Source organism: Anopheles bellator, chromosome 1 (genome assembly GCF_943735745.2).
Source record: "Anopheles bellator chromosome 1, idAnoBellAS_SP24_06.2, whole genome shotgun sequence".
In the NCBI taxonomy this organism is placed as follows: Eukaryota; Metazoa; Arthropoda; class Insecta; order Diptera; family Culicidae; genus Anopheles; species Anopheles bellator.
Genome location: NC_071285.1, coordinates 59,132,807 through 59,158,686, shown reverse-complemented (window position 1 = coordinate 59,158,686; position 25,880 = coordinate 59,132,807). Strand labels below are relative to the sequence as shown.

At 51.6% G+C, this 25,880-nt stretch overlaps 5 protein-coding genes across 6 annotated transcripts; 2 read left to right on the top strand and 3 right to left on the bottom strand.

The window, feature by feature from the left end:
- The first annotated feature begins 18 nt into the window (after positions 1–18).
- Positions 19–4,185, top strand: LOC131213699 (ARF GTPase-activating protein Git). Its single transcript, XM_058207809.1, has 6 exons — positions 19–310; positions 378–1,054; positions 1,121–1,363; positions 1,445–1,699; positions 2,552–2,730; positions 2,793–4,185. The coding sequence occupies exons 1-6, from the start codon at positions 253–255 to the stop codon at positions 3,469–3,471; spliced, it is 2,091 nt and encodes a 696-aa protein (XP_058063792.1). The 5' UTR covers positions 19–252; the 3' UTR covers positions 3,472–4,185.
- Positions 4,186–5,063: 878 nt separating this feature from the next.
- Positions 5,064–5,803, bottom strand: LOC131205359 (dynein axonemal light chain 4). Its single transcript, XM_058197432.1, has 3 exons — positions 5,735–5,803; positions 5,375–5,458; positions 5,064–5,228 (listed from the first exon to the last, which is right to left on the bottom strand). The coding sequence occupies exons 1-3, from the start codon at positions 5,801–5,803 to the stop codon at positions 5,064–5,066; spliced, it is 318 nt and encodes a 105-aa protein (XP_058053415.1).
- A 652-nt stretch (positions 5,804–6,455) lies between these two features.
- Positions 6,456–15,017, bottom strand: LOC131206074 (pre-mRNA-processing-splicing factor 8). Its single transcript, XM_058198463.1, has 8 exons — positions 14,883–15,017; positions 14,388–14,669; positions 13,560–14,322; positions 13,369–13,494; positions 12,170–13,031; positions 11,279–12,103; positions 11,022–11,214; positions 6,456–10,746 (listed from the first exon to the last, which is right to left on the bottom strand). Exons 2-8 carry the CDS (start codon positions 14,656–14,658, stop codon positions 6,608–6,610), a joined length of 7,179 nt encoding a protein of 2,392 aa, XP_058054446.1. The 5' UTR covers positions 14,659–14,669; positions 14,883–15,017; the 3' UTR covers positions 6,456–6,607.
- Positions 15,018–15,673: 656 nt separating this feature from the next.
- Positions 15,674–22,863, top strand: LOC131205936 (myosin-10). 2 transcript variants are annotated; one of them, XM_058198256.1, is made up of 6 exons: positions 15,674–15,757; positions 16,387–16,462; positions 16,528–20,486; positions 20,553–20,624; positions 20,689–20,811; positions 20,886–22,863. In XM_058198256.1, exons 1-6 carry the CDS (start codon positions 15,674–15,676, stop codon positions 20,901–20,903), a joined length of 4,332 nt encoding a protein of 1,443 aa, XP_058054239.1. In that variant the 3' UTR covers positions 20,904–22,863. The 2 variants fall into 2 exon arrangements, with proteins under 2 accessions (XP_058054239.1, XP_058054238.1); XM_058198255.1 differs by having other exon boundaries at positions 20,877–22,863.
- LOC131205937 (micronuclear linker histone polyprotein) lies at positions 22,551–25,710 on the bottom strand. Its single transcript, XM_058198257.1, has 2 exons — positions 25,305–25,710; positions 22,551–24,648 (listed from the first exon to the last, which is right to left on the bottom strand). Exons 1-2 carry the CDS (start codon positions 25,505–25,507, stop codon positions 22,806–22,808), a joined length of 2,046 nt encoding a protein of 681 aa, XP_058054240.1. The 5' UTR covers positions 25,508–25,710; the 3' UTR covers positions 22,551–22,805.
- Between the last annotated feature and the right edge of the window lie 170 nt (positions 25,711–25,880).

Genomic DNA, 25,880 nt, shown 5'->3' with positions numbered 1-25,880 from the left:
ATTCAGCGAGCAGAAAGGAGCTAACAAGTAGGAAGAGAGAGCGAGAAAGCGAGAACGCTCCTTTCGGTGAAACTATGTGATCCGGAATCAAACACAAAAAAACGATCACGTTCCAGCTTCACATTCGGCCAATAGGAGCGATCGCCATTTAGGCTAACGAGCAAACAGTATTACGACGTGACGAGGGCCCGCAGACCAACAGGCGGCAGTCAGCCAAAAACCAGCACTCCAAAAATACGACAAAATCCGAAAATGTCACGTGCCAAGTCGCGCATACAGACGGACGTGTGCGGAGACTGTGGCAGCACGGGTAAGAGTTCCGCGGGGACGGCAGCACGTCCTATTGGTTACCGATCGTCGCCCTTCACTCGTTGTAGATCCTTCCTGGGCGTCCATCAATCGGGGCATTCTGCTGTGCGCCGACTGCTGCTCGGTTCATCGCAGCCTCGGGCGGCACATTTCGCAGGTGAAATCCCTTCGCCAGGGCAGCTGGCAGGCGTCGGTGCTGAGCTTCGTCAATCAACTGAACGCCCACGGAGCGAACAGTGTGTGGGAGCATCTGCTGCTCGATTCGGTGGCGCCGAAAAATCTGAAACGCAAACCGACCCCCAAGGATGCGGTTCACCCGACGAAGACGGACTTTATCCGCGCCAAGCACGTCCAGCTGACGTACGTGCTGAAGCCGAGCTTTCAGGTGGACGAAGGCAGCAGCCTTGAGCAGGAGCTGAGCAAACAACTGCACGCCAGTGTCCGGGCGAGCAATCTCGAAACATCACTCCGGCTGCTGGTGCAGGGTGCCGATCCGAATTTCTACCATGAAGAGAAAGGCTCGACACCGTTGCACGTGGCGGTGAAATCCGGCCAGCTGTCGCAGATCGAGTTGCTGCTAGTGTATGGAGCCGACGTGAACGCTCTGGACGCGCAGAACCGCACACCACTCGAGCTGGCTCGCCATGCCAAACAATCGATCATCGCGGACCGGCTTCTGGAGGCTGTTTACGAGGTGACGGATCGGTTGACGCTATACTTGACTGGCAAGAAACCCAACCACGCGGTATGTAACCAAAGAACCGGGAGACCCGTAGCGATACAGCCACTGCAACGACACATTCCGTTTCAGGCCGGTCAACATCTGCTGCTGCCGGACCAGTCGAAGAAGGAAATGAGCGAACAGCTAAAGATTGCCCGCGGCAAACTTCAGCTGGTACCGAACCGAATGTTCGAGGAGCTGGTTATGGATCTGTACGATGAAGTGGATCGCCGGGAAACGGAAGCAATCTGGGCGACCAGCGCCCTCAACCCGGAGTCCGGTGCCGTACCGTTTCTTCCGACCAACCCACATCTCAGTGCCACCCGGAATCAGGTAAGTCGAGCATCAAGTCGAGCATCAAGTCGAGCAGCTTTATTGCGGTATTAAACATCGTCTGCTAATTCTCGCTGCCAGGGACGACAAAAGTTGGCTCGCTTCAGTCAGCCCGAGTTTGCTGGCCTGCTGATGGACGTCCTGCTCGATGCGCATCGTCGGCAGAATATGGCCAACCTGCGGCCCATCGATGGTCCGCTACCGATTGGGCTTGGTACCGGTCTGCTCAAGACCGAAGGAGGTGCCCGGGAATCGAACCTCTCCGACGATGAACCACTCTACGATGCTGTCGCTTCGGATGATGACTACGCGGCGCTCGCTCCGGTGGCGCAACAGGTAAAGTTCCTAATGCGCCAGAAGAAAACGGTCCTCAATCACAACAACAGCTTCGGGTGAACGGCTCACGGTGGTGGCGGCGACGGTTGAGCGGTCTTAATTGTTGGCTTATTATTTTCATGTATTGTTCAACTCGATGTAACGCGGATTAGGGGACAAGCGGGAGAAATCGCAGCTTAGAATCAAACAATCATCTCATGCTAATGCTATCTCACTACTAACATGTGATACAAAACTTAGGCTTAAGTATGGCCAAAATAGTGGCGGAAACATTCACTCCTCGGAACGCTTCAGTTCGGATTAAGGTGGTGCCTCTACGTTTATGTACAGTGCGCGCTCGATGTGATCCGTATTTGTGCTATCGTTCTTTTTGCTCGGTGCTTGTTACAAACTCAAAAGCATCTACGAATGTGCTCCTCGGAAGGATTGCCGAGATTTGTCATTGTGCTCAACTACACTCATGCCGTCCACAAGCAAGCAGAATATCATAGACCATTTGGTGGACAGTTTACGTTCTAAAAAAGCATAACAATATTAACTCTTACTAACAACAATAAAATCACGAATGCGTCGAAGAGTTTAACATCTTAACCCTGTTTGTCTAATCCTTCTTCCTATCAACATGCGCATCCGGAATCTGGCTGGGCTTCATCATTTCGGTTGCCTTCTCTGTACATAATCTTTCTCTATGTCTGTCTCTGTGCCCCCATAACCGCATGCAATTGGCTGTTCCCACTCACTTGTTTCTTAGTTCCGTAAGTGTTTCCGGCCGTAACAGCCTCATAAGGTCCCTCAGCAACTATTGCTTTTCCTTTCAATTGTGGCATCTCTTTCGTTGTTTGCGCGACATAGGCGCTGGTGAACAAATCGTCCCCGGCGGCTGTCTCCAACGTGGAGGTGGAAACATTGCGCCAGCGAATACAGGACCAGGAGCTGACCATTCACGAACTGCGCACCATGATTCAACGATTGGCGTCGGAGAACAATCAACTAAAGTCCCACATCGACTCGAAGGAGCACGAAGTTCAACTGTAAGTAACTAAGGCTCGGAGGTCTCCAGCACACCCGTCATGGTCTCATTTTCTCACCGCAGCCGTATCGATACGTATCTGAACGGATCCGGAGCCAGTGACCCGACCTCGACAAACCCAGTCCAGCCTGAGGTTAGTGGTGGGGCAGACAGTGCACAACCACCTAATGCGTCGTCAACGGTGGCCGCCGGGTACACGAAGCGACCGGTGAGCATGTACGAAGCGCGCCAGGCACCACGGGACGAAAGTCGACCGCCTATCACGCAAAGCCTCTACTCGATGGCCCCGGTGCCAGGAAGTCCGGAGTGTGCTGCCACCGGTCAGCCGCTGCCGTCGTTCGACGAAGTGCAACGCAGAACCGATCTGGTGGTGCGGCGTATCAAGGAACTGTTCGCGGCCATGAAGGACCGGACGCAGCGGGAAGCGTTCGTTCCGTGTGCCGAACGGATACGTTTGGCGGTCGTGGACCTGATGAGCCTCTTCCCGAGCACACTCATCGCCAGCGAATCGTTGCGTGGTGCTCTGCAGCAGCTAAACTTTCATGCGAATCTGATCCAGGCCGAGTGCGCCCGGTTGCAGCAGTGTTTGGCCTTCGACATGGTGGGTGCTCCAATGAACGGTGCCGCCGGGAAGGGAATGCTTGAGGGGATCGAGCAAAACATGGAACAGGTCCGAGGCTGCGCCTATGACCTCGCAATGTCAACGAAAATTCTCATCACCCACCTGCAGCAGTCCTCGTAGACACGGGTAGGGCATTTTCGCGCCAAACATCGAATACCGGGCGTGCCGTAGGCAGCTAGAGGAACGGAATCAGCGCATTTCCGTACAGTATTTTCAGTGCAGTCCTTCCCCGTTAACGGAGACCTCGCGCTGCTGACTGGTTCCGATGCAATTATTACATTAAGTTGTCACTGAAGTTTCTTCCCGCGCAATACTACCGAAACAAGTTGTACTAATGTTTAACACAGCCCCCCGAATCGAAAGTGCCAAATGGAACGGAACGGGACAGGTTTACTTGCAAGCAGAATTTTAGAAAACTTTACACTAACAGGGCCGACTAAATGTTGCAATCGATTCGTTTTAGGAGGAGCGTGACAGAGTTGATATTCATCTTGCCATTGCGGGAAGCCTTCTTTACGAGCGCTCGAAAGGCACACCTAACGCGATACGATTATTGACCATCTATATTTAACTCCTACGAGGCGGAACAGATTGTTATAAACGTGTTACAACCTAAACAAAGCAAACTAAATCCCAGAACCAGCATTGACCGCCAGTGCGTGACCATCATAGGGCCACACGGAAGGGAGGGCCACGGAATGCTTTAGAAGTAGCCATCTTATCGGCTTCCCTGTTTGCCGTTGATTTTGAAGAGAACTTTTATCCGAAGAGCCTTAATTGAACAATAATAGAGTTATTTATAATCTACTGCAAACTATACGACAACTAAACATTAATAAATTCTAATGACTTAATAGAAACTACCACGAGTGTTCCTTGGGAAAGAACGCCAGCGGGTGTGTGCAAGAACTACGATCGACCGAGTGCAGACTGTTGAACAGAATTGGCCTACGCGCACTACAGGAAGCACGGAAACGCACGAAGACAGATTTCTGACAGAGAGCGCATCACACTTTCTGTGATCGTTTGGCATCATTCATCGATCATTAAACAACAATGACGCTGTAAGGCGCTGATTAGATTAGAACAGCATTGCAGAACGTGAGAAATGGGTCTCCAGGAAGAGCTTGTCCGCTGGGTGTTGGGTGAGGAGACCCAAGGCCAATAGCTTTTCCTGCAAACCTATCCAATCATGTGTGACAAAGTTTTTGCTGAAGTTTTTGAACATTCGGATATAGTTTACAGATAATGTACAATTATTTTACAATGCGTTCAAACCAATAGGGGTCGTGTAGAAAGGTGAATGTTTTGTTGTGTCCTGTGTACAGAGTGGGAACCCGCGTACCAATCTCGCGCCGATCGCCCACCGCGATCGGCCGACAAACTATACACATTGGTTTATGTACAGAAAACAATAATCGGTATTTTGTTTTTTGACTGGATTCAACATTTAATGTGCGAAAAGGAAATCGATTTTGTACATATATTTAGGTACCGTTTTTACATTCCACCGTGTGACGATTCCATCCGTCCAAGGGACGCGCGCAACTGCCACCGACGGTTGCATTTTTTACAAGACCTTTTGCTAAGGGGCCAATGAGGAGGACAAGAGCGCGAGCGTAAAAGTACGAGACAAGGGGCGCGAAACGCGGTAATTATTCATCTAGGTGTCGCCGTGGCCAAATCTAAAACCAAACCGTTACTACTCTTCTTTAGGAACACTTCCACAGCACGATCGCCAGATTGCCACCAAAGAAGAGATAGAGCAGGTTCTTCGTTTCGTACGACACCTCGTAACCGAATCCTTCGCCGACGACCACGTGCCAGAAGGTGCCAAACTTTTTGTCCATCAGCTCTTTAATCGTTTTTGCCGCAACCTGTGAGCACGGGGAAAGCCGGGAAAAAGTCAGTCAAGAGAGACTCAGTAGGCCAAATTTGGGGCGCTCGTTCAAATTTGAGGGAGAATCTTTCTGACATCAGGAAAAAGGACATAATAAAACATCATGGGGCTGGGGCGTTTTACCTCGTAATTCTGTGCGTATTTCTCACACGCTGTAATGCTCAATTCTATCGCCTCGGCTCGGACATCGTCATTCATATCGGAAAACTGGCCCCGTCGATTGGCGAACGACAGCACATCGGGGAATGTTGGTGGTGTTGGTGATGGTGGTGATGTGGGGTGCATTTAGTTTTCAAATTCGGATTGTTGAATGCATTTCAACATCCCCGTGTTTACGGTGTTATGAAAAGGGGGAATCAATCGTGAAATGGTTACCGAAACATTAGCTTTTGGGTGCAGGGCTCCAGCATCGAACGTTTGTTCGATAATCGTACGTGTCGGTGCCAGAAATGCGAATTATAAAACGGAAAAATTAGGACATACCTTCACCAGCGGGTACACATGGACAATCTTTTTGTCCGCCTCACCTTCTGCCTTCGGTTGGTCCTCCATGGCTCACGATGCTGTCTCTTTGAGTAACTGCCTTCGAGAAATCTGCTGAGTAGAATTATTTGGAACAATTTATTTTCTAAACACTAGTTCAAATTGAATGCCGAATGCTACTTCATCCTGTAAACCGATTCAAAAGCGATTATCCTCCGTTCCTACTGTTACCAGAAATGTACACACCGTATTAAATATTATAAAACTTACACGTTTTCGGAGAATGTTGGCTAAATGTGACCTAAACTTCGCGGACGATGTGAACTAGATGATTTTTCCTTCCAAACCGTCCATCATCCACCGCTTATTTATCTCGTTGCTATGGTGACTCATCAAGAGGGATGCCACCGTCGGGAGGATCCTGCATGGCTGCCGGCAGCCGGCAAGGGAATGTTTACCAATTGCTGCGCAAGCGCGAAATTGTCCACGGGACAGAGGAAGATTGTCCTTTGCAAATTTTTAGCACCCCTACGGAAGGGATTCCTATTCGTAGCACGTGCGTTGGCAATGCGAAGGGTAATCATTACGAAAGAGGGTGACTTTGAAACGGCTTGGGCGGTCGAGCGACAACACCCCAGCGATTGCTTTCGGAAAGAAACTTAATTAATTGATTAATCCTATCGTGTTTCACATCACACCAAACATTAAGTATCGAGAAAAGGAGACAATCTTTTTATTTATGTCTTTACGGTGTACTGGTTACAGCAAATGAGTCTCCAGTCAGTGTCCTTGCATCGGTAATCTACCTCTCGTACAACGTGTATGCAAAATGAAAGCCATTAAAAATCTAAGAGAGACTCGGCAATGCCCTGTTCAGCCAAACATGTCCTCCCGATCGGCCCCGTTACCGTCGCCCGCTTCCTCTAGACTGGAGAACAGCAGGAAGTGTGACGGTCGATGAATTTCGTGATAAAACTCCTTCGGGTTGGCCAGCTGCAGCTCGTACTTCATATTCGGATCGTGCCGCACGCCCATGAAGTTGTAGTTCCAGCTGCCCTGGCCCGGCACCATGAAGAAACCGAGAAACTTGTTCGACAGCAGCATCTGCACACGCTCGTAGTGCGACGGCAGGTAGCCCTTCGGGTTGTTGCCCTTGTCTGTGTTCTTGTGACCCCACTCGTACCCGGACGGGGTCAGCTTGTAGGCCGTGAGCGAGCACGAACCGGGTGTGAACGAGCACGTGATAATGATCGTCTTCTCGCCGTCCCACGTGGGGTTGTCCGACATGACGCGGGCGTGCGTCGTAATGTCCTGCGGCGACAGTTGTGGCAACTCATTCGGCTGCGTGTGGATCCAACCGAGGGGTTCCATGTCCTTCAGATACTGGTGGGCGGGTAGGGCGTTCGGGAGGTTAATCTGCTGATGCGTACCCCACTGCGGGGGCATAACGATGCAGCGGATCTCCTTCACCTGCGGATTGTCGGGTGGACTGACCCCATACAGGTAGCCAGCGATCTGCGCGCGCAGATCGGAGATGGTGACAAACTTCTTCAGCACATTCTTCGGCAGAATGTACGTGTAGCCCGTCTCCTTGATGTCATCGGAGCTGACGTAGATGTGGTTCGTGCGGAGGTGCAGATTGGTGGCCGAAATTGCCCGCACGCGCCACTCCGTCTTCGAGCTGAACGTGGTCGTTTCGTAGTTGCTCGTCGTGGACGTGATGATTTCGTCACCGTGCTTGTTGGTCGTGCGAGTGGTGGTCGCCGTCAGCTGCGATTGTTCCTTCGTTTGCTTCTCGATTTCCGCAATCTGCTGACGCTGGGCCGAGGGGGCCGAAATTTCCATACCCAGAATGATGTCACGGATTTCCGACTGCGTCAGGGACGCCACGTTCACGTTGTTCTTCTTGCCGTAATCGGCCAGAATAAGATCCTTCAGCTGCACCTCCACCTTGATCCACTCTTCATCGCTCAGCGTTGGCCAGATGTGGTGCGCCTCGGTGATGGTAGTCTTGTCCGGCTTCAGGATCACCTTGGTGCGCTCGGTGTTGACGTGGAGCGCCCGAAGGATCAATATCAGACGCGAGAACGCCGTGTAGGACGAGATCGTTTTCAGCCAATCGTCGTACAAGTTGAACAGAACCATCTGCGGTTCGGTGGCCTTCAGAATGAGGTCGCCAAACTTTTCCACCTTCAGACACGCCTGGAAGGGCAGCTGAAGCTCCGAACCCTTGATGACAATGTTGGGGAAGTCGAGCAAGTGCACCTCCAGGGGATCCAACATTCCCTTGCGCGTGACAATGATCTGCTTCGGTTGCTCTTCCACCGGCAGCGATCGAATGAGAGCGGCTACTTCCTCAGCCGTTTTCCACTTGGCCAGCTGGCCCAAACGTTTCTGTCCGGCCCACACGGACGTGTGGATAATCTTCAAGAACAGCTGCCCGGTGCGCGGATTGAAGATGAAGATCGCACCATTGATCGGTTTCGTGGTCAAATTTCCCTCGAACGTCTTGTGAATCGTCACACGGTACACATTCGTGTCGTCCACGAACCAGATGATCTGGTTCGAGAACAGCTCACCATAGTTCTGCGAGCTCAGGTACGGTTCGGTCGGTTCCGAACTGTACAGCTGCAGCGCCTTACGGATGCGCTCCCGCAACACGTACAACGCCGGATTGGCCTTCATAATCTTTGCCATTGCCTGCTGAATCAGCGGCTTACAGCCCGGGAACCAGTTGCCGTACGCGCTGTGCAGATTGTACGCGAGATCGATCGCGATCAGCACCCCGGTTGGGGACGGATAGATCGACATGTTGTCGGTGGTATAATCGAGAAACTTGGCCCTCGCGTACCGTTCGATGTCGTGCGAATCGTAGTCACCCCAGCGGAGCTGCACATCAAGCCAAAACTTTTGCGTCGTCGTATTGTCCATCGTATCCTTCGTGTCCGCGAGCAGCGAGGGCCGTGACACGTTCCACTTGTACGCCGGGAACAGCAGAATGTCGGCGCACGACGAGTTCATTTTGTACGACTTTCGCGGATGAATCGTTTCCTTCTGCACCGTTTCGATCTCGAGCGCGTCCAGTTCCTGATCGAACACCTGGCACAAGTCCATCACGATCGATTCGTGAATCTTTTGCCACAAATGCGCACGGAAAATCTGGATCAGCGAAATCTTCAGGGTCGGGATTTTGCCGTGCATGAAAATACCGGTCAGATCGAGTTGCACCTGGAAACCGACGTACACGTTGGCACGATTGATCGTCGGTGACCACCAGAGCGTGAAGCGACGGTTGGGGATCTGGTTCAAACCGGAGCGCTGTGCGTTGGTGAGCTTCTTGTACTTCATCGACTCCTCAAATCCGGATGCCTTCTCCCAGAACAAACCCTCCCAGGTGGGGAAGTACGTGCCCTTGAACAGCGTGTGCTCGAGGATTCCCTCGACACCACCGAGGGCCTGAATCATGTCCGTGCGGTAGTTGTTCAGATTCCACAGCTTACCGTCGTGCCGCTGGTGTGTCCACCAGAAGGGGTTCTGCTTCAACACTTGGTACTGCTTGAATTCCGTCCGAATGCGCCAACCCTTGTCGTACGCCAGCGTGTGACGATCCTTCTGGAACAGCGTGTTGATACGCGGAATACCACGATCCCAGCTATCTTCCAGGTCCTCCAGCGTGAGGCGGCGATTCTGAGCGTTCGCTTCCTGACGCTTCAGCGCATATTCGGCCCAAACGCGCTGCGAATCGATAAACTCACTCTCCCACGGCTGGATGTAGCGGTACAGATTGGGGATCAGCTGGTCCTCGTCGTGGGACATGCCGGACCGGAAGTGAGTAATGCCCACGTCCGTCTGTTTCGACCAACGCAGATCCGACTGAGGAATCAGCACATGGCCCATGCTCAACATTCCGAGCCCTCCGAGTTCCTTCGGAGTGTAGAAGACGACCGGCGGGAAACGGGAAGGCATTTTCGAGTTCAACCCAATCTTGATACGCGTCTGAATCTTGTTTTCGCACTTCACCAGCAGATCGAGCAACTCCTGCGTGTTCACTACCGCCTCCCGGAAGTACGTCATCAAGCCGATCAGGGCCGTGTTCCACTTGTTGACGATCTTTGTGAACGTCGTCGAGCCCGATGCCATCAGGATTTGGCGAACACGATTGTGGAACCGACTGAGCGATTCATCATCCACCCGCAGGAAGCACTGGGCCGTGCGTTCCTTGGTGACTTCGTTCTGTAAGTTCCACACTCCATCGCGGTGAGTAAATTCTTCGTTCTGCGTGCGACACTTGGGCAGAATTCGGCACTCGAATCCGCACATGTTGAACAGCAGGTTCGGATTGTCCTTCGAGTAGACCGACACGAACGTGTTGTCCCACTGGACGGTCGTGACCGATCGGGGCAGACGGTTCTTGATGTCCCAGAACACGGCACGCCCCAGGTTAACGTCGTGTTTCATCAACCGCATGCGAGCATCACGTGGCCAGCACTTTTTGTTATTGTACCCCACGATATTTTCGTTGTTTGGATCCGGGTGCTCGGTCAGATAGCGTTGGATCAGATCGCGTGCCTCTTCGGCGGTGAAGCGGAAAAAGATGTGAATCCGATCGACGTACCGACAGTACAGGCGGATCGGATGGCACGCTTCCGTTGCCACATCCTGGAACGTGAGGAAATCGTTCGGCATCTGCGGTGGACCGGCCATTTCGCTAGCGCGCTGCAACCCGAGTACCAGCAGATCCAGCACCAGCCCGTAGTACTGAGCGATGAACGATGCAAACTGCAACCCACGGATGATGCCGTAGCTGTTCGTGTGGTTCATGTCCTTGTAGTTGATCACCACGTTGTTCTTGGCCGTCATGTAATCGGCAATGTTGTGATCGACGATCAAACGCAGCAGACGATTCAGCAGCGTCAAGTCGATCTTCTCGTACAGCTTTTCGAAGCGCGACTCCAGCAGAACGTTACATTCACCCTCCGACACGTCCCACACTTCCTGCAGATTGTTGATACCTGGCGAAAGGTTGGATGATGGAAAGAATACAAAAATTATTCTACGAAAGTGGTGAATTCCGCCGAAAAACACTTGCACTTTACTCTACATTCACTTTGCAGTTGGATCGCTGTGTTTCGGAGTCACCGCCAGCGTGAGGTTTGCAACAAGGGGATGAACTTCAACTGAAAATCTCATTGTCACAAATCACACACCGGCAAAGTGCCCACTCGATGTGCCTGTGGACCTGTAGAGCTTTTCCCACCCACTGAAAACCCGTATACACCGGACCCACCTTGACACCATTTGTAGACGAGCAGCGGCGGTGGTTCGGTGTCACTTGGCTTAATCCATGGCGGGAACAGGCGTCGCTTGTCCGCCTCGTACCACAGATACTGATCGAGGTACGCATCGGTGATCTTCTCCAGGGGCTCCACGTCGTACACCGGAATCAGGTGGCTGTATAGGTCCATAAATTCGATACCGGTCTGAAAAGATAAACAATCTTCATTAATTTAATGACCATCAAAAAAGGCTTGATTCCTCTCTGACCTCCTTAAATGCACGCTGCGTCAGCAGATGACGCTTGATGCGCGACAATGCTTCGTGCGGATTATCGTACGCTTGTTCAATCAAACCGAGTTCCTCACGCTGACTCTGGTTCAGGCGTGATTTGACACTGTACGCTTCCTTCAGCCGCTCGAGCGCCAGAATGAGTAGCTTCGTGTCGTGTTTGTACGAAAGCGGAGGGAACGGGATCGGTGCGAAGCGACGCGACTCCAACCAGTGCACGGTGGTCGTGTAGATGGCAACTGCTTCCTCCGGTGAAATGTACGGGCCGTCCTTCAGGTAGTTATGCTGCCGTTCCTGTTCCGCCTTGAGGTAGAGACGCGTGAGGCGACCCAGATTTTTCTTACAAACCGTCTTGTCGACGGTCGCACCCCGCCGGATACGCTCGCGGTTGTAGTGGGCCGTGTTTGTCCACCAGTCGGCCTTCATCTTCACGTACCGCAGGATCATGTTCTCGATCGGGATCGGCAGACCCGGTACCTTCCACGGAATGTTTGCCTTCCAGCAGCGCCACGCTTCGGACAAATGCTGCAGAATGGTACGGGCTTTGTTTTGCTTGATGCCCTCCGGCATCATGTCCACGATGTCGTGCATTACGGAGGCACGCAACTCAAGATCGAAGTGTGACTCAACGCGCTGTTTCGTGACTGTCTTGGCGACACCCTTTGAGTGACGGCCCTCGAACTGACGCGACAACAGATTGCCCAACCAGCGCTCGAGAAGTGGCGTAATGCCGCGCATGAAGAACAGCCACACGCGCCACCCAGGTGCCCAGAACCCGCAGCCGGGGCCCTTTCCCACGGGTCCCTGTTGAGAAGAGAGGAAAAATTAATAAAATCATGCCACTGGCCAAGTCCACACAAATGCCCGTACCGTATTGAAGCGGTAGTAGATGAGATGCTTCAAATCCTTGCACATTCGGATCTGTCTCATCAGCTTGTACTTGTACCGGTACATGCCCGTCAGCTGACCGACGTGTGCAAAAATGTACTGCAGCCCATCGGCCAACTGGAACGCGTCAACGTTGTTCAGCCGATACTGCACGTGCGAGTCGATAATCAGCTTCGTCAGCCGCAAAATCTCACGACACAAGTGGAACGCATTGCCGAACCGGGACTTTTTGCGCTCCTTCGTGGTGAGGGTTTTCACCGGCTTCAGGTTGAAGTTGTAATCCAAATGCAGATAGTTGAGGTTCTTCCGGTGAATCAACAAGTTCAGCATGTTGTAACCCTGGCGACACACCTGCAGACCGGCCTCAACCCAGTCCAGTGTGGTCGTTTGGAAGAATTTGGTCGCTTTGAACGACCGGAACAGGTAGCGCTTCTTCTGAGGCTTCGGTTTGCGGTGCTTGAGCGCGTTGAGCACGTAATACTTGAGCAGCTTTTGGTAGCTAACGCGAACCTTCACCGGATGACCCGGCGGACAGTGCTCTTTGTACCACGTTTTGACGAGCGGAATGTCGATCGCACGACGGCACCGCCCGGAGCGCATGTTGAAGGGCCGCGGAGCCCACAGCAACGAAATGCCGTTCGCCGTGTTGTCCGTGTAGAGCGGAGTGTCCTGCAAGAACGGTTGCACCTCTTCCGGGAGCGTAAAATCTTCGTCCTCATCGAACAGCACGTCTACCGATTTCACTGCGTGACGGTGAGCGATCGGGTTGATCAGCGGATCGAAGTAGAATGCAGGTAGATCAGGATCTTCGGTTTTGATAAACACTACGTTCGGTGCATGGTACCTGGAACAAGTCGGGCGCGACTATTTTAACAAAACTATGACACTAGTGGACGGCCAGTTGGCATTTTTTTTATAAACCTTTGCGGTTGCTTGTTAATGTTTGTGGACTTTAGCGATCGTTTTGCACTGCTCCAGTAAAACTACCAACATTTGTGCCACAATAGTTTCCAGGAAGAAACTGATCAAAACGCTTTCGAAGTAGTAAAACAAATCCTACAGACTTATTGCTCTACCATCGTGCAAACGAAAATCGTAACAGACTGTTGGATTACGATCGCGATCGTGAGTGAAGCCGATGGATTGGGGAACAAGTGGAGTACAGAAAGGAATTGACTTACCAGGAAAGATGGACAAAGTGAGGCATATTGTTGTACAGATAGGGGAATGCAATGCGATACTCCGTCCGTATCGGTTGCCGGATAATAATTTTGTTGATGTCGTTGAACTCGTTCCAATCTTCATCACTGCAAATCAAAGCGCGATTCGTTATGACGTCTTTTTCTACCGTGAAACTCGCTCCACAACTTACCCAACATTATGATCCTTGATCAGTGGTTCAAACTTTGGCCCACCCGGGATCGCCATATTGAGCGCCTTGGCGGTGAAAAAACTCTTCGGATCGAACAGATAGAAGAAGTTATCGTCCACCAAATCGGTCAGCAGCTGATTACCCAACCGGTACAGTGTGGCCATCTGTGGCAGCGTTAGATTCCACTTGCGGTACGTCGATCCATTCACGTGCGGCGACCCAATCAGTGGTCGATGCTCGTAGAACCAGTCGTACACACTGGAATCTTCTTCTCCATCCAGATCTATCTGGATCGCTTCCAGCGGTTCCACATCCAGCACGTTATCGGCGTAATCGAGCGGTGGTTCTTCGTCGTCGAACGGAGGAAACCGCATGCGCTTAAAGTGCCGTCGATCGCGCTTCTCGCGCCTCATCATGATCCACATGGTGCCCCATTGGGCGATGTAGAGCGGTTCGATCACCCATGGAATTTCATTCACGAACGTGATCGCACCGGTAATGTGGTAGAGAACCGGCACATCCCGGATCTGTTCCCAGGGCATCGGCATGTTCTCGAGGAGCTTCATCACCGCGTGCGGCATATACTTGAGCGCTCCCAGGTAGACACGCTTGTCGTGCCGATACTTCCGACTCGTCATGTCACCATGATCGCGAATAATCTTCCGGATGTGCTCCGGCGGCATGTCCTCCTTCTGTGCATCCACAAACCCAAACTTGCGCTTCTCCGCGAAGCGTTTCGACTGCAACTGTTGCCATTTTTGAGCTGCAGACAAAGAAACCAAACATTACATTTCATGTTCTTCCGAACGATTTCGGTCATTGTGGAACCTTTTTCCTGCAACTTTTCCTCTGTCAGCACAAGGTCGGGCTTTGGAGGCACCGGCGGAAGATGACCCATCGGGGGCAGCTGCATCTGCGTTGCGGCCAGCTGCTGGGCGTGCATGTGGGCTGCCTGTTGTTGTTGTTGCTGCTGCTGCTGTTGCTGCTGCTGCTGGGCCTGAGCCTGTGCTTGGGCCTGCTGCACCGCAAACACTTGCTGCTGAGCCATCATATGAGCCGCCCATTGGTTGGGCGGTATCATATATGGCGGTAGGGCCATTTTGAAAAGATCTATCGCAAAAAGGAAACACAAACATTCATCACATCACTAAAAGCGGGCGTAAAAGAGGCACCGAAATTGCTGCGCGGTTGCGACGGACTGGCAGTGGTCGGCCGCCATGATTACACACGCTCACTCCGCACCCGGTGCAGGCGCAAGCCGCATTTTGCAAACCGACTTTTCACCCATTAATTCATCACTCCATGCCGTAACTGTATACTCACTTTGTGCCGTAACACTAGCGCTTCACTTTTTCGATCTTTTTATCCACTTCGAGGTAAATTAATTCAGCCAATTTTGCAAAATAAATACCGCACGACACCAGCAATGGACGTCCCGTTGAAGCGATGCGGAGTTTTTCCTTTTCGCCACCTTTCGCTGGTCCAGGGCTGGGCGCTGACAGCACGATTTCGCCCGAGCCAGGGTTGTGCGAGCTAGCTTCGCAACGTAGAGTCAACACGAACGGAATAAGCAAGTAAAAACAATGTTAATTTTGCAGCTCAAATTTTCGTCCCAATCGCTAGCCTTTTATCAATTCCCTTTTTATTTTGCATGGAATACCATCCCTGCTAAATGGGCCTCATTTTGACACGCACCGACTGCGAACTGTCACTGGAGAGGGCTCGTCTGACAATTGTAGAAAGTGAGAAAATTTTCTTACACGTAGTTTTATCTTCCCTCGGTCACGATCGGTCCGCAGCCGAACGGGAAAAGTGTAACCAAAATACGCTACGTTCCGCCCGAACGACGGGGCTTTTCGCTGCTCTCGGTGGCCTCTTGACGCTGGCCCACGGTCTCGAACGGTGGTGCAATGTAATCGGTACACAGGGGGGACCATCGACAATCTGTGCAGACCGCAGATTCGCGGAATATAATCGGGAGCTGCAAGTGCCACTCCTGCATCTTCTTCGCTCTGTGCGGCGTTACGAGAGGGGCAAGTGTCTCCCGCCCCAACGACGGTATTTGCAACACACCCACACGGTATCGAGTCCCACGGACGTGATCCGTGACCGAGATGTTCAAGAAGCTGAAGGATAAAATTGCCGAGGAGGTAAAACAGTCCCCTCAACGGTTCGAGCAGATCTCCAAAGGATTTCAGGTGAGCAGCGGCGGCTACTACGATGCAGCAGAAACGTGTATGTGTGTGTTTTTGTGTCCAGCTTTCGTAATCATCCGTTCGCAGAGCTTTAGATCGAGAGAGCCCCCCATTGGGGTCGACGGTTCATTAAAATTCTCACACTCTGCTCTGCTGATCCGATACACGGAGCAATGGTCCGCTGCATTTGTGTGGGTTTATGCTCCTGCATAGCGGAGGAGGAGGAGCACCCTGACGCCCTGTCCGAGACCAACAGCTCGTTGTTGACATTAGCCTATGCTAACGGGCGAAGAAACAAATTACTTTCTAATGAGCTGACGTCTTCGAATTACTTAAGCATTCAGGCCTGCAGCCTTTTCGCCTTTAATCTGCGCTCCTCTTCTCCAGGGCGCACGAAGGCCTACTTAGCTCTTCGGATCTCGTTTGTATCCTATAATAAAAAGGGCGACTGGCTTATGGGTAACGATGATTTGCACATTGGATAAGACAAAAGCAATGTGGTTCGAGCTCTGGTCGACTATTAACTTGCACAGCCTGCTATGGCCTGACTACCAATTTTGAATTTCCTCGAACGATCTTATAATGAAGTCTGTTGTGTGGATGATTTGTAAACCTTTTCCTTCTTTCCACAGGCTGCCGTTAGCTCAGCATCATCAACTACCTCCGAAGTCTCTGGGAGCGAAAACTTTTTTAGCATTACAGAAGATGGTATTTTGATTATGCACCATCGGCTACGACCTGCAACACTTCCATTAATCTTACTTTCGTTTTAGATACTCCGCAAAACTCTCCGCTGAAGGGAAACTCCATCACGCCGGTTATGCAAACGTCGCAGGCCAACAACACTTCCGGCAGTAGCTCCGTAATGTCGAGTTCGAGCCTTAACAATGGCACATCACCCTCAACAGGCGCCACAGGAACACCGAACTCAACCGTGGGTTCCGCGTCGCTGCAACGCGTCCGTCGCTTGTCCAATTCTTCGATGGCCAGCGATGTTTCGTTTCGACTGCCAGCATACGATTCCCCCGCTATCTATCATCTCGAAACGGATGTGGATGTGTCGGCGAGCGAAACCGAATCAGTGGCCGGTTCGGTAGGCAACAGTCCAAACCAGTTGGACCTCGTGAGCAAGGACAAGCTGTTTCAGGCGTACAAAAAGGCACTCGATCGGTACCAGAAATACCGAGAGCGGTACACGGAACTGGCGCGTCGATATCGCGAGCTGGAAAAGGACAACACCAAAGCGCGAGCAGTGCTGGGCGAAACACAAGACAAAGCGCTGCGGCGGATGAGCGAACTGAGGGAACAGTGCGTGCTGGAGCAGCAAGCCAAGGCCCATCTGGATTCTGCCCTTCGCATGGAGATCGACGAGCTGCAGTGTGTGGTCAAAACCCTGCGTTCCAAGCTGGAGCTTGTCGGTGACCATAGTGGCAGTTCGAACGGCACGGAGTCCGATCTAATCTCGCTCGGGGCAGAAGACTCGCTACGGGACACAGGGCCACTAGAAGATCGCATCAAGGCGCTCGAGTCGAAGCTTAACGATGAGCTGCGCCAAAAGGCAGTGCTCAATCTGGAGGTGAGCGAACTGAAGAAGCGCGAAGAAGAGCACACGATCACGATCGCAGAAAACAAGATGGCCATCCACTCGGAGCTGGAAGCGAAAGAGGCCGAAGTGCGCAAGCTGAAGGAACAGTTGACTGCGTTCGAAAAGAACATGAAACAAACCCTACTGGAGAAGGACGGACTAGGGAAAGAGTTATTCGAAGTTCGCAAGGTTGCGGCCAGGGTGAAAGAACTGGAAAGTACTTTGAGCACGTGCAATGAACAGAAGAATAAGTTGGAGTCGAAATTTATCGATTTCGAGCGCACGATCATGGAGCTGGAGAAGGACAAGCAGCAACTGAAGGCCACAAACCTGACCCTCGACTACGAGAAGAGTGAGCTACAGAAAAAGGCGAGCGAAATAGAGGCAAAGACGGCAACACTTGCGCAAGAACGTGATTCGTTGGCCGCAAGGATAAAAGACCTCGAGCAGACGGCCCATGACTCGCTGGACCGTTCGTTGGAAATCGATTCTCTTACGCAGCAACTCGAGGAAGCGAAACAAAGTGAGATGTCGTCACTTGAAAGAATCGGCACCATCGAAGCGCGACTGACGGAAAAGGAAGAACGACTCTCCACGGTGCAATCCGAACGAGACGATTTAGAGCAAAAGATAAGCGAAACGGAGAGTTTGCTGCGGGAACGTGAGAAGGAAATCGAACGATTAGAGCAGCAGCATTCTTCGCAAGTCGAACTGCGGCGCGAAGCACTCCACCAGAAGCTGCAACATGCCGAAGACGAACTGGCAGCGTGCCGCAAAGCACAATCGTTGGACCAGGAGAAGTTACTCGAGCTGACGCAAGCACTGGACGCGGCAAAGGAGCTACACGATCGAGATCGAAAGAGCAACGAGGTCAGTCTGAAGGAGGTGTTTGAGCGCAACAACGAGTTGTCCGAACAGCTCGATCAGTTCAAGGAGAAGCTCGAGAAGGTGAACGCAAAGTTCAAAAAGTTAACCGACGAAAAGAACGTATTACGTGCGGCCAACGATGGGCTCTCGGGCGAGTTGAAGCAGTGCCGCCAGGAACTGAAGCAGCTGGCCAGCCAAAAACAGACACTATCGGACGAGGTGCGCAATCTGAAGATCATCAACGAGAACTCGGAATCGGAAGCCCTGCGATCGTTGCAGGAATCGATGCGTGCATCGATGGCGACCGCCGAGGAGAAGCTGCTTGAAACGACTCGCGATCTCAACCATGTGCTAGAGCTAAAGTCGGAGGAAAACCGTCGACTGTCCGAGGAGCGCGACGAACTGGTGGAGAAGCTGGACGGTGTTCATCGCGAAAAAACCGACCTGGTGGTGGAGGGTGTAAATTTGCGGACAAAGATCGAAACGATCCGCGGCGAAAAGAAAGACCTAGAAAAGACGCTTGAGCGGGAGATACGTGAAAAGACGGAGCTGAAGGCACAGGTCACCAACATCCTGCAGGAGATCGGTCGTCTAGAGGAGCAGCTGAAGGACGTGAAAGAGGCACATTCCAAAATACTGGACGAAAAGCAGACGCTCGAGGAGAAGATCGAGCGATTGCAGCGCGATCACTGCGAGGCACGCTTGAAGCTTGAAAAGGACACGCTTGGGAAGCTGCAGGCAAAGGTGAAGGAACATGAAACTAAACTGCACGAGGTGGAGTGCGAAAATTCGCAACTGGCCGAGAAGAACTGTTTACTCGAGGAGAGCAGCCGACGGACCGTGGAGGAACTGAAGAAATTGAACCAGTCTATGAAGGACGAGGAAAGGCGCTTACGAGAGGAGCGGGAGCGCTGTGAGCAGCTGCAGGAGCAGGTTAAGACGGTCACCGATCAGCTGGGCCAGTGCAGCGGTGATCATGCGAAACTGTTCAATGAGAAGGAGCTGCTCGATCACCAGCACCGCTCGCTTCAGGATGCTCTTGAAGCGAAGGAAAAGGAAAAACTCTGCGTTCTCGATACGAACAAGTGCCTCGAGGAAGAACTGGCGAAGCTGCGGACCGAGAACGATTATCTAAAGGGGAAGCACAACGAACTGAAGGTGCTACTCGAAAGCGACAAACGAAGACTGATGGACCAGAACGATGCGCTGCAGCGGCAAATGGAAGAATTGGCCCGCGAGAAGCAATCACTCGGTCGCAATGCGACCGATCTCGAGAAGCGTCTCGCTAGCTACGAGGAGGTGAAGATCGAAAACGAATACCTCAACACGCTGACCAAGCAGCTCCAGGGCGAGGTACAGGAAGTGAAAGGAAAGTTAACGGGGAAGGAAACCGAACTGGCCGCTGGGCGAACCAAGCAGAGCCAAACGGAATCGATGCTCGAGGAGCGCGACCAGGAGATCACGAAGCTAATCAACGAGTTCGTGGCAAAGGAACAAAAGCAGGACCGCGAACACCGGGAACGGATCCAGGAGCTCGAAGAGCGTAATCGCGCGGAACTGGAAGCCCTGACCGAGCGGTTAACGGGCGAGAAGCAAACATTGGAAACGGCCCAGAGCGAGCTGAAAGAGAAACTGGCCGAAGCTACCTCCGAACGGGATGTGGCCAACGAAACGCTTCGAACGCTGCGAGAAGAGACCGAGGAACGGGCGAAGGAAGTGGAGCGGATACGAAGCGAACTGGCAGCGGTGCAGGAGTTGAGGTTGGAAAACGCAAACTATGTCCGCGATCTGGATGAACTAAAAAGCGAACTGAATGGTGCGATCGCGGAGAAGTTGCGGCTCGACGAGGAAAAGATCGACGAAGAGCAGAAGCTGCGCGATCGGCTGCGGAAGGCCGAAGAAGCGTCCTCCGAGGAACGGCATCGATTGGTCACCGAGAACGAAGGGCTACGAACACGGTTACAGGAATTCAAACGTGAAACCGAGCAATCTGTCCGCCGGTTTGAAGCGGAAATCGAGCAGCTGAAGCGAGTCGAACCGGCCGCAGTGGCCAAAGTGGAAACACCATTGGCAGCGGAACAACCGGCGTACGATGAACTGCGGAACAAAAAGGAAGAGCTGGAGAACAAGCTGAAAAAGATCATGCACGAAGTACAGGACGTCTCGAACCGGAACCTGTTTTTGGAGCAAAAGTGTGAAAACTATCTGATACTGGAGCAATCGAACGAGCGGCTCAAGCTGGCCAACGACAAGTTGTCGCGACAGTTGGATGAAACTTTGGTAAGAAACATCATCACCCCGCACCGCGAGTGATCTGATTGTTGATCCTTTCTTTCGTTTGACCAGGTATCGCTGCATCACAATGAAGGCATTGCCGCCAACACCGAGTTCGAGTACTTACGAAACATTCTATTCCAGGTTTGTGGCGAAATTGGCCCATCCTGTTTTTTTCAATTTACTCACCTCCTTTACTATCTTGCAGTACCTCAGCGGAAGCGTAACCGGTAACAATAGCACGCTGGTGAAGGTGATAGCTGCGGTGTTGAAATTTTCACCCCAACAGACGCAGGTTGTGATGGAAAAGGAGGCCCATCGGAGGTCTTTGGTAAGGAACTGGCCGATTGTGCCCCTCCACACCATACCAAGTATGAATTTGTCTCCTATTTCCAGATGGGCCAGATAAACAATTTGCTATAGCAGGAAAAGACGTTGGCCTTGCAACGGCAGCAGCCGGCACAGCATCGGGCGCGTAGCGGGTTTCAGTTCTTCTAGAAAAAAGCAAAACGAAGGATGGAATTTAATGTGAACTGTTGCGTTATGTATATTATGTGTCTCTCATTCATCGTTTACATTTGTTGGTGGAGACGACGATGTATTTATATTTTCTATGTTTTGTGGCCACACGCCCGGGAGACATATCGTACCGTACTACTACCATATTTATCTTACCGTTCATCCGCTGTAGATCATATTTTATTGCTTATCTTTGTACTATTTTTGTTCGGTTTTCTCTTTCCACTTCCACTAATGGACCCCATCTTGTCGATAAGAATGGTTGAAATAGCCAGAGGATTATAGCAAAGGCACGTGATCAAAGTTCCGACTCAGACTTAAACCCGCAAGATCGATTAGATAGCTAAAAGTGTGGCTCAACCAGCGGCTAATGTGTTCAATTGAGGAAAGATAGTTGTGCAGAGGTGAAAAAACCTTTTACCGAAAACCTTCTCCTACCAGCCAATACTATTCGTACCAAGTTTACGTAGTGAAAGTAATTGAATAATCAAAAACACTCTTACAGGGCAACGGACAGGGAGAGTAGGCAAGCAATAATTTAGCAATTTTCTCTTTCATTCACACGGCATTTTTGGTTTGCATTTTGGTTAACTTTTTTCAACCCCTTATTCATCTCTTCTTTTTGTTTTTTTACGTGTTTTCGATGATAAGTTTAAAGCCAATCGGCTGCGTAGAGTACTGGCGAGTTGGCGTGTTGTTTCGAGTGCAATACGAGTTGAGAAGGAATAGGTCGAATATTAATAACTTTAACGTTTAGTTTCTGTTCGATGTACATTTATAATTCTAGCCAACATAACACAAAGCCCACTCAGATGGTAAGAAGCAGAATTTGTAGGCCCCCGGCGCAAAAGAGCATTATTTAAATGATTGGAGTGACAGTCGAAAGAAATCGAATTCGCCAAATCGCACCAAAGCATGCTCTGGCGAGAAATTTTCTCACGATTATTCCGTTTGCCGAACTGCTGTATACGAAGCGCGCGAATGAAACGCATTTGATACTGCAAAACATTCACTTTAACGAACGAAATCGAGGAAAAGCCGTGCGCAAAACTAAGCGCCACTGTTTAGTCAATGCCTTTCGCGCGGCCTGAGGCGGGAAAACCGGAGCAAGATTTGTTTTCCTCGCTCCGGAAACAATAGACTTGTGGTTTGACAAAACGAATGACAGAGTCATTGGGGTGAATGTTTTGCGTTATCGTAAATTTCATAGACACCGTACCATCAATCAGTAAATCAGAAACGACAGAAGATAATGAACACTTTTAAACATTTGAAGCTTATGCAAGATGTTTAGTCTTTCATTGCGATTCAAGCTCATTCGCTTCATCTTCCCAACAACGGACACGCGCGCGCCTGCTGAGCTTCTACCCAGCTGGATGTTGCGGATTGTTTCCTTACTAGTTGCTAAACATGTTAACTAATCTAGAGCTAATGAACACACACTCACTCACGCACGCATTACAGCGGATTAAACGAGAAATGTTGTTAAAAGGCGTCGAAAGAAACCAACACAAAACCCCTCTTAGCAAAAACAAATCTCACAAATGAAACATTTGCGTCGTTTTATTTAAAAGTAACTACAATACAATATTCTTTTGTGAGCCAGCTTCGTGGCATCTTTTTCGTCCTTACCCTGCCGGCTACGCGCTCGTTGCCTAGCTACCGATGCACACACGATGCACACGCTAAACTAAGAGATCGTGTATGGAAGGTTATTAAAAACGGCAGATGGGTTAGCAACAAATATATGCTCTGATCCAAGCTCACGATGAGTAGAGAAAAGTGGAACGCTGCCTCTTGTTTTTCTTACAATGGAGTCACTCGCTGGTCAGGCACGGTGGGGTGCGATTCCGTGCGTGCATTCGGCTTCTGCGGCGATTCATCTTCCATCATCAAATCGTACCAGGAGACTTTCTCCGTGCTCGGATCGCAATGTTCCTGCCCTTTCGTGCTACTGTCTTCCTGCTCAACGTCACTACCTTGCGGCGGCGGAGTGGCTACCCCGTGGGCCTTCGCTGAAACGTCCGATTCCTGCTTCGATCCGCTTCTGTCCTTCTTGGTGTCCGTGTCCCGTCCCGCCTTGTGCTTCGAAGCTGCCGTCGTGTTCGTACTGTTGCCGTGCTGTTTCAGTACATTTTTGCCACAGGTCCCACCGCCGCCCGATGGCTGCGTTTCGCTGCTCCTTCTGTGTCGATCTGATTTTCGGGATTCCGATTTCAAACTGCTTCTGCCCTTCGCCTTCGTCGGAACGTCTTCCTGCTGATCGAGAATGGTGCGTCGAGCAGGGCGATCACGCGTCGGGCTTTTGGGTTGCTTCGCTGACGCGACAAGTACCCCCCGTGGTGACGTTAGCCCGCTGTCGGACTGTTTCTCCGGTGGCGAAGTCGTCGCCACCGTCGTCGTGATGGTAATTTTCGGCAACTGGGCCAGCTTGTCCGATCCGCCCTCCCTCGTCGGCGATCGTTCGCTGATCGTAATGGTTCTCGTTGTTTGTGGAGAACTTTTCTTACTCGGTGATGTTGGCGGGCTGTTCGCTGGTTCCGTGCTCCGTTCACCTTCGCCGTTTTGCCGGTGATGCCGGTTGCGGGTTGGAGACGAATCGTCAGTCCTCGACGAAGGGCGCCGTTTGTTTTCCTTGTCGGTAGAGTGCTCCTCCTTGGAGTGAGCCGATTTCTTCGACCTCGACGAGGACGTTTTCTTCTCTTTGCGTTCTTTCGATCGAGAGTTTTTACTTTTCCGCTCGGCAACCGGGGAAATCTGTTCGTACACTGTGGGGCAGTACTTCGCAATGTACTTGTCAAGATCGAAATCAGAAGGCAGCGTATTCTGGGTCGGTTCCTCGGTGACACTTTCCGCTACTACAGATCGCTCCGAGCGTCCACTCCGGCTGCTACCGTCGGGGTCGGTAGATTCCCGGGACTCTTTCGCTACCGGTTTACGTTCCTTCCGTTCCTTCCGTTCCTTGCGATCTTTCGAACGGGATTTCTTACTCTTCCGTTCCGAAGCTGGTTCGGAAGATTCTTCAACGATTGGGACGATTTCCGACTCTCCGTTTCCTTCCTTGTCGATATACTTGTCGTACAGATTGTCCACTAAATCTGTAGTCAGGTTGGAATGATACATATCGATAGCCATCAGCAGGTAGGCTTTCGTGTACTTGCTCAGGTTCGGTACGGTGATCAAACACCGGCGAATCATTAGCGTGAGTTCTTTGATCTCTTTGGGGTGGTCCTCCTTCATTACGTCAACGTTCAGGTTCATCTGGGTCGCTATTAGCTTGGCGAATGCTGTATTGATGAAGTAGGGGGGCTGCTGCTTGCAAGCCTTGTTCGTTTCGGCCTCCAGCTCGGACGTGAGCATCGACAGGAGCGCATGGCCGAGTATGTTGATGCGCTGCCCGTAGCCGATCTTTTTCCGGTGATAGTACTCGCCCAGGAGCGTGAGCGAGTTGTAGAACCGCTGCGTGTCCTTCTCCTCCTGCTGCTGGAATGTGACGAAGTTATGCTGCAGCGTCTCGATCATGGCATTGCGCACTTTCGTTTCGTGCGGCGTGTGGGCACCCAGCTGCTGCGACGCCAGCACGAATGCCATTTTCGGCGCAAATTCCTCGTCAGAGAGGGCGGTCTCGTTAAGTTGCTTGAAGAAGTCACTGTTTGCGGGGGGAGCAAGAGAACCGGAGTGGAATTAGAATCTCGCTTCAAATATCTACTCATTTGATAAGCAATGCTGATTGAGTACGCCCGCACATACGTCGCGAGCGTAACAACACCCGCCCCATCGAGCCAGATACCCATTTCACCATTACAACCGCCATATATTCGACCGACACACGGACGGAGCCTTCGCAGATTAGCGTACCGCCATCGCTACATCGCTGTGTTCGTTCGTTATCACCTTCGGTCCACGGAAAGGCAATGGAAAACGCGAAAGTATGTGCTTTGGGCTTGTTTTCAGAATGGCACAAAAAGTTGACAAGGAATGCCCAAGGAAGCATAATAACTGTGCCAGCACTCTGCGCCCGGTTTCAGCTAAAGAGAACCCGAACCCTTTCGTCGAACCACCATTATTGAGCAACGATGGAATGGAATGGAATGGAACGGCGATCGAGGGCTGCGACCGATCATTGAAAACGGAATTGGGTTTGCGTTAGTGCACCCTTTGGCAGCATAAACTGGTTTTCGATGAACACGCCCGACCGACGCATCCCAGAGCCTTGTGAGCGTCGCCGGCAGGAAGCATCGGTTGGGTTATTAATTGATTTTTTGCAGACAAAACACGCACGCACACACACGAACCACTACTTACTTGAGCTGCTGATCGTCGGTGATCTTGCGCCCAAAAAGATCGGCGAAGGAAACCAGGTAGGGCGTTAACAGGATTGCCTCGTAACGGTAGATGTCGCACTGGTCGATTAGATGGCGCAGCTCGTCGATCACATCGCCGGTGGGTAGAATGAGGGTTGCAAACGATTCCTCGATCGAGCGGATCGATGGCCAGTTCCCAGGCATTGTTACCGCGCAATAAACGAACACACTACACACGACTACGGACTGTTCCTGGGACGGAACAATCGACAAAACACACAACGAAAGCACCGCAAGAGTTTACAAATACACTTTACACGTGAGAGCTGAGCACGATCGCGGTTCCAGGTAGTAAAATATGCTACAGCTCACTCAGGTCCGCGGTCGCGCGTCGCCAGACAAAGAGAACTCTGTCCTGTGGAGCGCGCACGCACACACGGTTCGTCGTTATATATTTGTCGCGCGTTTACGCACTCCGCCAGCACCGACGACGATGCGGACAGCTCTAACGGTGTAGCGGGAATGGCGCTCCGATACGGCCAGGCCACACACAAACGTGAACCGGGAGGGTAATCTC